A 13494-nucleotide genomic window follows, 5' to 3' on the forward strand; every position below is an offset into this window, starting at 1 on the left:
GCTTCTGAGCACTTTTCTAATGAACCTTGGAAGCTGGGCTAATATGTCACAGCTGGAAACCTCTCATAATCAGGTGAACAGATTGTTTAGAAAAGTTAATGTTATGGATTGAACTCTGTCCCCCTAAAAAGATATCTTGGAGTCCTAGTCCTCAGTAACTTGGAATGTGACCTTACTTGTAGATAGGATCTTTACAGAAGTTATTAAGTTAAAATGGGGCCATAATCCAGTATGACTGGTGTCCTCATAAAAAGGAGAAAATTTGCACAGAAACAAACATGTACATAAGGAGGACACTGTGTGAAGATTAAAGTTATGCTGCCACAAGCCAAGGAACTACGAGCAGGTAGAAAAGTGAGCATGGCCCCACCAACACCTTGATCTTGGATTTCTAGCTTCCAGAACTGTGAGACAATAAATTTCTGTTGTTCAAGCCACACAATTTGTGGTACTTTGTTACCATAGCACTAGCAAATGAATACAGCCAGTAACTTATTGTAATTAAAGCTTAACAGTACGTAGAACATGGCGAGCCAAAGGTTTCTAAAACTACTCAGAGCCTGCTACAAGCCAGGTAGTTTTTATTTAACAAATATATAATGTTTATTATATACCAGGGACTATTCTAAGTGCTTTGTAAATATTAACCAATACATATCCAAATCTCAATCTTATTATGTAGGTTCACTTATTATTCCCGTTTTAAAGATGTAGAGTCACAGTTTGGTAACGTCATCGACTTCCCAAAAGAAGGAAAACGTTCAAGCAAACATCACATGACAGTGCAGAGATTCTTGGGCCTCATATAGGAGACTTTTTGGAGGGTTTCCCATAACGCATATGTACATATGCAATTTTTAAAAGTCCCTTTTTTGGTGACAGTGAAAGATGCAGGAAAAGAACACACCTAACATGACAACACTGTGTTCTAGTCCCATCTCTGTGTGTCCCTAGCCATGGACCTTGGACACATCACAACATTTTTCAGTCTCTATTCTTGCTCATACTAACTGGGTTACTGTAAAATTAAATCAGTGGATAAATTTGAATTTACAAATAAACATCAAAGAGAAATAAAGTCTTTAATTCATAGTTTGCCCTGGAGATTTTGATTTTTAGAAGAACTATCCCCTCAATGTGCCACAAATAATGTATTAACTTATACACTTTATGAACATTTATATCTAAGAAACTATTTAAATTATTTAAAGTATACTTGAAAGGCTTTGACATCATCTTAATAGAATGCAACATACACATGTAATCTAGTTTCAAAGGAATAAAAAATTGATATCAAGTTATGCTTCGTGATGATTCATGTTGGTATGCATAAAACCAACCATATGTTCATCATTTTAGTAAAGCTTTAGATTCAGACTTATAGGTTGGACTATGTATTAATCTCAGGACTCTAATTTTAATTCACTGATGGCATAGAACCTTAAAAGGGGAATGGTATTAATTAGAATAATAGTGAATATAATCAGGTTGGATGGGAAAAAATCATGATGGATTCTTTTCACCGTATCCTAGCATGGAAGAGGCGTTGAGTCTAGACCACTTCTCAGGTTTGTGATAGAGATGGAGGAAAGTGATCTTTTACCAAGACCCGGTATATTAGTCAAGGTAAATAATGCTAGTTCCTGCCACAATCTTCAAATCTCAGTCCCTTAACACAGCAAAGATTTATTTCTTGCTCACATCATAAGTTTGTTGCAGGTGAGGTCTCTCTTCTGAGCAGCCCTGTAGCAAGAGAGACTTCTGAACCCAGGCTGCTTCTTCTGATTTCACCATCTTTGACACATGTTCTCCATGGTTGCAGAGGAGAGAGTAGAGGACTGGAGAATCACATGGGCTAGGCTCACATTCCAGTGGTCGTAACCTAGTCACTTGGCCTTGACCTGACTAGATCCTTGTCGATCCCCTTTTGCTCTCTGCTGTAATCAGACGGGATCTTCTTCAGTGCCCTAAATGTGCTATTCTCTCTTTTCTCCTGTGCCTTTCACCATTCCTTCACTCATCTTGGAACACTTTCCTTGCCACATCCCAGTAACTCCTGTGCTTTTCACTACCATAGACAGCCTGCAAGGCATGTTTCTTCAGTTAAATGCTATTATCTTGACAAGGAATTTTTACACATTGTTCATGTTCATGGGAAGGTTTACAAAGACAAATTCTGATGATGTGTGTATGAGACATTTTGCCAATGCAAAGTCAGTCTTCATCGTGATATTTTAATTACTATAGCATTTTGTATAGTTTGTGAAACTTCTTTTTAAATTGATGGAACATGACTCATTTAAGTAGAAATCTATTTATAGATATTTAAGTTGTTTCCAGTTTTTCACTGTTACTGAAAATGCTACAATGAATAAAGGGATATATTTTTAACACATAGTCCATGCCTGTTCCGTATAGCTTCAGAAAATGTATTAGCATAATTTCTTAAATATAATTACATTATTATAATTTTCCATTTGTGGCATCCCTCTAGCACCAGCCAAAATCATCATTATCATTGGCGTAATGCTTGATAACAACAATAACAATAATAATTGATATTAATTATTGAGTGCATGCATATGTGGGTACCAGGCTAGGCTTTTTATATGTATTATCTCATTTAAACTTTATCCTAATGCTATTCCATTAGACTTGTCATTATCTCAGTCTTACAGATGAGATTGCTAGGGTCTTGAGAGGCCATGTGATCTGCCTGTGATTACTCAGCCAGCAAGTGGTGGAACTAGGCTTTGAACTCAGATCATTTTTAGTTTCAGACCTCTCATTCCTTTCATCCCTCCACACTATGTGTGGACAGAACCCTGGGTCAGGCAGTTCAGGCTCCATCAGGGCTCCCTAACTTATCAACTGTATCGTCTCTGGCAACTCGCTCAACCCTCCGTGGTCTTAACTTCCATGATTACAATAACCTTGATTCCGTGTACCCTACAAAGTCAGGAAGACAAAATGCGGCAATGTTTGTGGAAACATTTTGAAAATTCTACGTGCTGTACAAATCCAAGGGATATTTAAGAGAGATTATTTCGTCACAAATAGGCTTTGTTTGTCAAGCAGACCTTTGGCAGACATTAAGGACATGCCCAGAAAACTCAAATCTCCTAACTGGATGACAAAATAAACATAATTCCTCTTGTAAAATGCAGACGTGCCAATGAAAAAATGTAAGGGACCCCTTCACATCTTTAATGTTTCCACGAATATGGAGGAAAGTCATTCATAAAATTATTAAAACAAATGCTGTGTAGAGGATTTGTTGAAACAGTTTTGTGATTCACCTTTGATTAATATATTTATAGGCTATTTGATGGACTTGTTCTTGTTCTAGCTCTGAGGCATCACTGAACTCCATGCTCCACTCATTATTTTATTCAAAACATATTTTATGACAAAAAACCATCTATAGTAAGGCTGTGGATTTCAAGAGATCTGGGTTCACATCCTTGCCTTTGTGACTCCATGCAAGTGGTCCCTCCTCCCTATTCCTCATTTTCTTCATTTACATTTATAAGGTGGGTGGATTGAACAAGATGATATTTGACACAATAATTCCCAAACCTAGCCAATTTTCAGAATTGCATGTAGGTTGTATTAAAAAAATCCATTTCTGAGCCCAACGACAGGAGGTTCTGATTCGAATCCACAATGAGGTTAGCTGACAGTTATTGAAGGCTAATTCGTACCAGGTATTGTGCTCAACATGGTATACAGGCCTGTTTGTATTTATATCATTACAACTGTTTAAAGTGAATACTGCTTTCGTTCCTGTTATGATATATTTCAAGTTTTTAATTGCCTGCTCATTCCTTTATAGTCTCTTAGTGCTAGTTTGTCTTTATGATTGTATCCTTACTTGTAATTGTGTAGCTGCTCTGTATTCTGAATATGACAATTCCAATATCTGCAGTTTTTGGAGATCCAAATCTAGTGTTCATTGTTTCTTTGCTTTCATTCATTGCTTGAGCTTAATCATATTGAGAGTCTTAAGAGCCTAATTTGGGGAAGTTTTAGATACCAGAGACAAAGAACCACTCCAGCCTTCCTTGAGGGTGGTGCTTCAGCTCAGGAATCTCTGACTAGGCTCCCTAACCTTACACCTGCCCCAAGTCTCAGAATCCCAACAGCTTCTCTCCACATGGCTCTCAGCACAGCCTGGATTCTCTCTGCCCCTGTCAGGGCTCCCTATTAAGGTTTCACTTTTCGTTTGTTATTTACTTTCTCTGTTTTGATTTGGTTGTTCCTTTTCTGGTGTGGGTGGAGGGCAATGTCCTTAGAAACCTCTCCTACCTCTTAAGAGATCACCAATGCCTTAAGAGTATGTTTTACAGGATGTATTTGTTATGCAGCAGGAGGGTCCTTGGCTCTCCATAACTTATCTTTTCTTTTTTTGTTTAAATAATTTCTATATCCTCTATCAGAATAGCTTCATGCCGGCAGAGACCATGACTGTCTGAAACTCAGTTCTATCTCTAGCTCTGAGTAAAGATCTTAGACATAATATTTTCTTAAATCTTCTGTGTGATGTTGTTAAAAGCAAAAAACATTTGTGTGACCCAAATATTAATTCATTTCTTACCACAAAACAAATAAAATATAATACCTAGACCAAATGATGGATTGAATATTGGAGCCACAAATTTTTCTTCAGAGCTATGCTGTCCAATACACTAGCCAGTAGCCACGTGTGGTTACATACATTTTAATTTAAATTAATAAAGTCAAATAAAATTTGAAATTTAGTTCTTCAGTTGCACTAATTATATTTTCATCGTTGCAGAAAGATCTATCGAATAATGATCCTCTCTATAAAAATTCAATCCTCTACATAAAAACTAGATTCTGCAGCTCTGCATATTTCTTCAGCCATGGTGTATGCCCTGGACTAAGCAACTGCCTTATTATTCCATTAGAAAATTCCTTCTGCACTCTGTATCCTTAGTTCTGATTACCCAACAGCAAGGATTCTCAGTATGTAACAATGAGTTTTGCCAACCTGGATCTAAGCACAAGTTCTAGTTACTTCTTTTAAATATTTAATACAGTTGAGTTAAAGTGAAAAAAGACTGTTTTCATTACTAAGCAATATGTTAAATAGCCACCCTTGATCTCCCACCCTACCCCTGATTCACAGAATGAAATGAGGTGTGGGAGAACAAATATTTTAACATAAGCGCACATACACACACAACTCACACATAAAAATAACATAAAATTGGATAATTGGAAATTAAGTGCCTTTTTTAGGCCTTATAAGAATATTCTCATGTTAAATTGGCTGGGTCAAATGGCCAATGTTTTTCACACATTCAAATGGCTGTCTATTACTAGAAGGAGGTTTCATTCATCCTTATGTAACAATGTGTTAGTGCTTTATGCAAAATCATTTTTGTAGTATTTCCTTGAAAAGACTATAGAATTCCCTGTCTTTGCAGAATATTTTAGTGGTGGTTCCAAAAATTTATTACAGCTCTTTGAAGTGTAGTTTTATAAGCTGGATGTAGACATATAACCAAAATCCCCCATGGTATATGTGAATGACAGCGTGGTGACAAGGACAACCCAGAGGTGCAGCTAGCCGCAGGTGTTAAAGCAAGGAAGACTTTCAGTGCTGTCCCTTTAATGTGTGTGATTTACTAACTGTGTGAATGTGATGAAAAATAAAATCATTAGTGCCCTTTGGAAAAAAAGGTAGTTTGCATATGCAAGATATTAAAAACTGCATATCAATTTTATATTCCCCACATAGTGTGAAATTTAGTGCTTGTTAAATAAAAAATGAATAAAGAATCTAAAAGCAAAACATAAGCATTTCCCATTTGGAGAATTTGCACAACAGAATGGCAGAACATTTGCTGATACACTTCTTTCAACTGTAAAGCATAAACCTATGTCCTTTAAATATTATATGAATACTGCTGTGATTTAAAAGTAAAAGTGACATCTAAACCTGGAAGATTAAATTCACTTGGTTGTGTGGCTTACTGGCCTATCTATCAAAACAGAATTCAAATCCATTTTTGGAATGAATTTCTCAGATTTAAAGAATAGCAATAAAACTAAATATAAACGCGTGGGAAAATAAAGCAAGCACAGAAAGATAAAATGTCTGAAGGGTTATTTTTTTGTTTTCATCAATAAACAATATGAATTTTATTGCATCTCAGCTCAATAAAGGCAACATTTCAATCTATAGAATAAATAATAGCATTAATTAACCTTAGATGTTAATATTCCTCGAGATACATATGCACTTTACTATTGAATTTACTATTCAATTCAGTAAAAAAGCAAAGATTTTCTGCTTAAATTCCTGCATATTTAAACTGCTTAGAGTAGTGCTGGCAGGTTGTAGACATTAAGTACATATTTGTAGAACAGGTTAACGAATAAGTGAATGAATGCTTTTAATTTCTTTTAAATTGTATTTAGTGTACTTGACTTAAGAATTTTTAAATTGCCTCTAAAATAAGGATATTTAATGAAAGAGTCTTGTCAGAGAAAATCAAAACATTTTTTACAAATTTTTAAAAACTGTAGTTATTATAAATGCAGAAATTAGGTCAAAATTTTAAAAATTAATAGCCCTCTGGGGGAATATTTCAAAACACCTTATTTCTTAGGATAATTATATTCTTAGAATCAAAACACAAACAATTGAATGGTAAAAATAAATAAGCAAGTGAGGAAAACAAAAGCCCTTCTACTTAATTAGCTGAGCAATTTTTCACTCAGCATAATTCCCTACAGATTCATTCAAAATTTTGCCTATATCAGTAGACTATATATTGCTAAGTAGTATTCCAATTTTGTTTAACCATCCACCCATTGAAATACATCTGGGTTGTTTCCAGTTTTTGACTATTATGAATGTATCTTATGGTTATTGATTTCTAGTTTTTTCCGTGTAGCCAGAGAATATGTTCTGTATAATTTCAATTTTTAAAATTTGTTGTGGTATTTTTTATGTGGCCCAGGATATAGTCTATCTTAGTGTATGTTCCACAGGCTCTTATAAAAACATGTATTCTGCTGTTGTTGGGTGTATCATCCTATATGTGTCAATTAGATCCTATTTGTTGATTTTGTTGTTCCAATCTGTATCAGTTTCCTGTGGCTACTCTAGTAAATCACCACAAACTTGGTAGCATAACACAACATAAATTTATTCTTTCGTAGTCCTGGAGGTCAGAATCTGAAATCAAAGTGTGGATAGGGATGTGCTGTCTCCAGGGGATCTGGAGGAGAATCTGTCCCCTGCCTCTTCTATCTTCCCGTAGCTACTGGCATGCCTCGGTGTTTCTTGGCTGTGGTTGCACCACTCCAATCTCTGTCTTCTCCTCTGTGTATGTATGTAATCTCCTTCTGCTTCTCCCTGATAAGGATACTTGTGATAAGTATCAGATGGTGTTATAATTTTTGTTTCAATCATCACATATGATTTAGACAACTCATGAGGAGAAGGATAATCTATTCAGGTCTTTCTAGTCTTTCTGTTCTTTTTTCCTTCCCAATGCTCTGATTCCTTCTCTTATTTTCTTTCTGTTTGAAGATCTTTCTTTAATCATTCTTTAAGGGTAGGTCTGCTAGGTCAAAGACTTTTAGTTTTCTTTTGTTACAGATGTCATTATTTCCCCTTCACTCTTGAAGGACAGTTACCCCAGATATAGAATTCACAGTTAACACTTCTTTTCTTTCAGTATTTAAAGAAAATGTGCTTTCTTCTGGCTTCCATAGTTTCAGATGAGAAATCTACTGTCATTTTAATTAGTGTTCCCTGTAAGTAATGCATCATTTCTCTCTGGCTCAAGATATTTTCTTTAAATTTAGTTTTCAGAAGTTTAATTATAATGTGTCTTGAAGTGGATTTCTTTGAGTTTATCCAATTTGAGGGTCGTGTAGCTTGTTCAATCCATGGGTTTATATCCATCATCAAATTTGAGACATTTTCAGCCATTATTTCTTCAAATGTTTTTTCAACCGTACTCTTTCTCCTCTCCTGGGATTTCATTCTATTTTCTCTCTCTATTCAGATTGAGTAAATTCTATTGAACTATCCTCACATTTACAATTCTATCCTCTGTCATCTCTGCTCAACTTTTGAGCCCACCCAGCAAGTTTTCTATATTTGTTGTATTTTTCAATTCTATGATTTCCATTTTATTTTATTTTTGAGGAAGATTAGCCCTGAGCTAACATCCACTGCCAATACTCCTTATTTTGCCGAGTAAGATTGGCCCTGAACTAACATCCATGCCCATCTTCCTCTACTTTATGTGTGGGACGTCTGCCACAGCATGACTTCATAAGAGGTGCATAGGTCCATGCCCGGGATCCAAACCAGTGAACCCCGGGCTGCTGAAGCAGAGCGCATGAACTTGACGACTATACCACTGGGCTGACCCTTCCATTTGGTTATTTTTCTATCTTCTATTGCTTTACTAAGATTTTCTAATGTTTTGTTCTTTTCAAAAGAATTTGTAATTGTTTGTTGAAATATTTTATGATGTCTTCTTTAAAATTCTTGACAGATAATTCCAGTATTTGATTCATTTTAGTATTGGCATCAATTAATTGACTTTTTAAATTCAAGATGTGATTTTCCAGGTTCCTATTATGATGGTTGGTTTTGTATTATATCCTGGACAGCTTGGTTATTATGTTAGAAGACACTAGATCCTATTTAAATTTTTTATTTTAATAGCAATTACTCTAGGTTGGGCATGCAAGTCCTGGCCTGCTTTTGTAGGCTGCAGCTGCAATGATAGTATAATTTTCAGAGCTTATAGGTGCTGTTTTCGTCTGCTTGTTTTATTTCATGCCTCTGGAGCTCCCACCTGTCCTTGTTAATGCTGCTTGAGGTGGCAGAACAAGCTTCCTGAGGCTAGGTGTAATGCAAAGGAGGAGGGGTTTTTGCCTGTGTAAATAAAGTGTACTTCCTGGCTGGGCGTTTATTGTGGCAGGATCCCTCTTGCTGGTGACTCTAGCCATGTGATGCCTTGGATGGGGGTTTGTGAGAGGGAGAATCTCAGGACTATGAGGACATAGAAATTTTGGGGGCTGGGCACTTGTCTCCTACTTTTTTTGCTAGAGCTAATTCTTCAAAAGTGAATGTTACTCTGTGAGAACAAAAACCCTTCTGGTCACCAGGGACATATCATTCTCTTTCTGCTTTCATAAGTTATATCCTAGAGATCTGAAATTACATGTAAAAGTGACCTTTTTACTGAACTGAATTTAAGTACAAAGGCATGCAAGTAGTTATTTTATCTACATCAATAGCCACAACTTCTCTCTTTTCAACTGCCTGTTGTCAACATCTCATTAAGGATATTTTGCCATCACATTGATTCGTATTTAGAATTGTTATTTCCCCTCACGCCCCTGCCCATCATGCTTCCTGAGTGGTTAAGAGCATGTCCTCTGGAGCCAATCCAACTTGGGTTTGCACGCTGACTCTGTTGTTCGTTAGTTGTGTATTCTTAGCAAGTCTCTTTACCTCCCTAAATTTCATCTGAAAAATCAGGATAGTTATAGCTAGCATAAAATAAAATTCAATAACCATATATAAATTTAGTACTCAGCATAGTACTTAGCCATACAAGTATTCAATTGATGTGTTGAGTCAGCTACAGGCATCATCCTCATCAACATCATTATCATTATCATCTCTGTTTTATAGATAAAGAAACTGAGGCTTTGAAAGGATAAGTAGTTGAACCTAGGTCAGTTTGCACACTTAAGTGTCACAAGAGCTGGAATTCAAATCCAGGCATGATTTCTTCCAAATCTTTCTTTTCTGACCATTATAACACTGCTACAAATGCTTATCTCATAAAACTTGAATATCCATGACAGTGTAGGTTAGTCCATATTTTGGATGTGCAAAAATATAAGAATAGGTAGTATGCAGTTATATGACCGGGATATACTTAATTTTCAATTAATTCTTAATTATAGTGGTAAATATTTTTGTAGAGATATCAATGCATAAAAATAGAAATAACACAGGTAATTTGACAGAACCCAACAACCAAGCTTTGTGATAAGATGATTTTTAACCCCTTTGCCGAGAGTCAAATATTCCCCTTTATTATGCTTAACCAGTTTCTGAAATCTGGTAAATTTAAAGACAGTTTATTTTTCATATGCCTTATGCTATTTCATTAAAACTTTCGTATAATTTATGATGCAATAAAAACTTAGCTGTTTTTCAATTTAATGCACTTTTCCACAAATCTGTTTTCTGTACATAAAAATATGTAGTTCCTTTAATAGTTTTACACTTTGCTTAATTAATAAATACAGATTGTAATGAATTTCTGAATTTATAATTATAATGAAACAAAAATAATTCAAGAAGAATAATTTATGTTATTTTCCTATTAGAATAAAACTGAATTTATGACAGAGACACAAATGCTCAATTGAATTTGCACAATTATTAAATAAGGAAAAAATTCTCTGGTAAAAAATATAAAAAAGGGACATTATTTACTCTGTATATTGGGGCTTCTCATTGATGAGTTGTTTTTATGTAGTGTAGGAGATAAACCATTATTTTTTCTCTCAGGCTCTCCTGATTCAGAAATTTCAAAAAACCAACTAACGGCCAAGAATAGATTTATGTTTTATATTTTTGAGATAGCAATATAACATTCAACTCAGCTTCTTTGAAGGTAAAAAAAAGCTCTCGTTTATTACATCTAGAAAATAAATATAATATTATTTATGAATGTACACACATACTGATTCTGTATATAAAATAGAGAGATGGTGGCAAGGGCGAAAAAGAAAAAGGTCCATTTGTGATGGGAAATGTGGGAGCTGATATGTAGGAAGAAAAGAGAAAGGAAAAGGAAGAGCCAATGAGGAAAACCAGTGATGAGAGAGAAAGGGAGCAGGAGAGAAACAGACCAAATGAAGAGAGGATGTTGAAAACCAGTCAGTCCAAAGAACAAAAGAGAGAAGGGAGAAGGAAGCAAGATGCAGAAGAAAAAGAAAATAATTAGAAAGAAATGTGAGGGGAGAGAGACCAGAGAGAAGTCTAAATCTAAGGGCATTAGAGCTTTGCTTTTACCCTAAATCTTAAGAAAAGAGTTAATCTAATTCTTAACTGTGAGGTTGTATATCTATGTATATATTTGTGTAATATGTTTGTGTATAATGTGTATCTTCCTTACTAATCTAACAGTGGGAAAGAATGTATCATTAGCAACACTCACCCCCCCCCCCAAATCATATCAAACATATATAAAACAATCTGGAAATACTTTTCAAAACAATTATTTTCTTTGTATTCAAACCATAGCCTGCAGTCTTTTTAGAGCCTACTCTATTCTCTGGGCTGTATAGATTTGGGTCCCCCATACTGTGATATCTTTGAAAAGGGAAGCTTATTTTATCTTTTTATGCCTATCACCCAGAGCAGTACTAGAAAATTAAAACACTCCATAAATACTTAGATGAATAAATGAGAATATTATGTATAAAAGGATGAAATACTGAACACTAACAGAAACTTTACATAAGGTAGATTGAACATTTCATTTCACAAAAATTATAACATCAAGCAAGGATTCAATTTTATTTCCTTATATAGACTAAATCTTAGTGATTGGTGCAAGGGGAACAAAGTAAGACATATTTTGCAGGCTTAAAAATTCAAGTCTCTGTAGTTTTACCCCGTATTTGTTCTATGCCTCTAGTCTAATCAACTGGCCTAACTGCTTCATGCTATGAAGAACAAGAGAAAATATATATATTTTTTATATATATAAGCACATTCCATGTAGTGTGGAATGTGGAAAGTGATGTAGATGAAACTGAAGCACAGTCTTAGTTGGTCAACTCTGGCTGTTCTCTCCAGGTAGCAACCAGCTTCCTCTCCAGGTGTGCTGAAATACCTTATTCTAACCCAAATAACTATATTTGGATAGCCATATCCTAAATCCATTTTTTTTCCCTGCTGGTGCTCATCCCCTCTGAGTGTTCCTTAGGACACCAAGCTAGGATGGCATAAGCCTGTGTTCACTAAGATTTCCATTAAACATCAGTTCCCCAAATTCTCCAGTTAAAGAACACAGAAAGGAGGAATAGATTTAAATGACTACATCTTCAGATTCTTTATCTTATTAACTGAATTCCTTTAGTGCTATCTTGATTTTGGGAGTTTGTTTTTAGCTTATATTGAACATGCTAGTTGATGATAGTTATTTTCTGGTAATACTGGCTTAATGATATCTAGTTTAAATTTTTATTTTTGAGACCGAGTGAATTATCCACTAATCTAGTCAGTGCAAAGACTACTATATTTTCAAAGGACTACAACTAGTGGACAAATGACTTACATCAAGCCAAACAATTATTTTGATTCATTTTAATCTCCTGGACTTATTTTATGAGTGTTATTTTAGTGACAGTTAAATGTGGTTCCTTTGACAGATGGATTTATTTTAATTCTATTACTATTAAGCAGGTTGAAGTTTTTTGAACTGGCTTGTGAACAAGTTTCACGATGTATCTGGGTATAATTTCATTTTGAATGAAAATGTTTTCCTGTTTCATTTCTCATTGATCAAACTTTCCATTTCATCATAGTCTTTAGAAAGTGGCCAAGTGAGAGACAATAACAAATGTTTCTCTTTAGAACCATAAATTTTACACTGGCTGTAAATCATATTTAAATTTGCTTATATGAAAGCAGAAAATCAGTAGAACTAATAAAACTCTTCTTGTTCTTTCTCTTCATCAGATAAGTTAATTTTTGTGAACCTACTATGTGAAGAGCCCTGATCAAAATTCCATGTTAATTTTGCAGGTGATGGAAGTCAAAGGACAAATGATCCATGTCCCAGAATCAAATTCCATTTTATTCTTGGGCTCTCCATGTGTGGACAAGTTGGATGAACTCATGGGCCGAGGGCTGCATCTCTCGGACATCCCTATCCATGATGCCACCCGAGATGTCATTTTGGTTGGTGAGCAAGCAAAGGCCCAAGATGGCTTGAAGAAGAGAATGGATAAATTGAAGGCAACTTTAGAAAGAACTCACCAGGCCCTGGAAGAAGAGAAAAAGAAAACAGTGGATCTTCTATATTCTATCTTCCCTGGCGATGTAGCCCAGCAACTGTGGCAAGGGCAGCAAGTGCAGGCCAGAAAGTTTGACGATGTTACTATGCTCTTTTCGGACATTGTTGGCTTCACAGCCATATGTGCCCAGTGTACTCCCATGCAAGTGATCAGCATGCTGAATGAACTGTACACCAGATTTGACCACCAGTGTGGATTTTTGGATATTTATAAGGTAATGGGGTTTAGTTACTTATATATAAATACTTTTTTTTAATTTTTATTTTTTTCGGATGTACATCATATTTCAAATTCTGTGTACATTACATCATGTTCACCACCCGAACACTAATTATAGTGCATCCCCTCACTTGTGAACCTAATCACCCCTTTTGCCCTCCCCCC

General features: G+C 35.3%; 1 protein-coding gene across 1 annotated transcript in view; it reads left to right on the top strand.

Annotated features, from left to right (window-relative positions):
• The window catches only part of GUCY1A2 (guanylate cyclase 1 soluble subunit alpha 2), a 282766-nt gene that overhangs the window by 161426 nt on the left and 107846 nt on the right, over window positions 1-13494 (top strand). The window contains exon 5 of the mRNA XM_044752485.2: window positions 12839-13324. Within this exon, the coding sequence (XP_044608420.1) occupies window positions 12839-13324 (486 nt within the window). The remainder of the gene's footprint in view (window positions 1-12838; window positions 13325-13494) is intronic.

This window comes from Equus asinus, chromosome 20 (genome assembly GCF_041296235.1).
Source record: "Equus asinus isolate D_3611 breed Donkey chromosome 20, EquAss-T2T_v2, whole genome shotgun sequence".
NCBI lineage: Eukaryota > Metazoa > Chordata > Mammalia > Perissodactyla > Equidae > Equus > Equus asinus.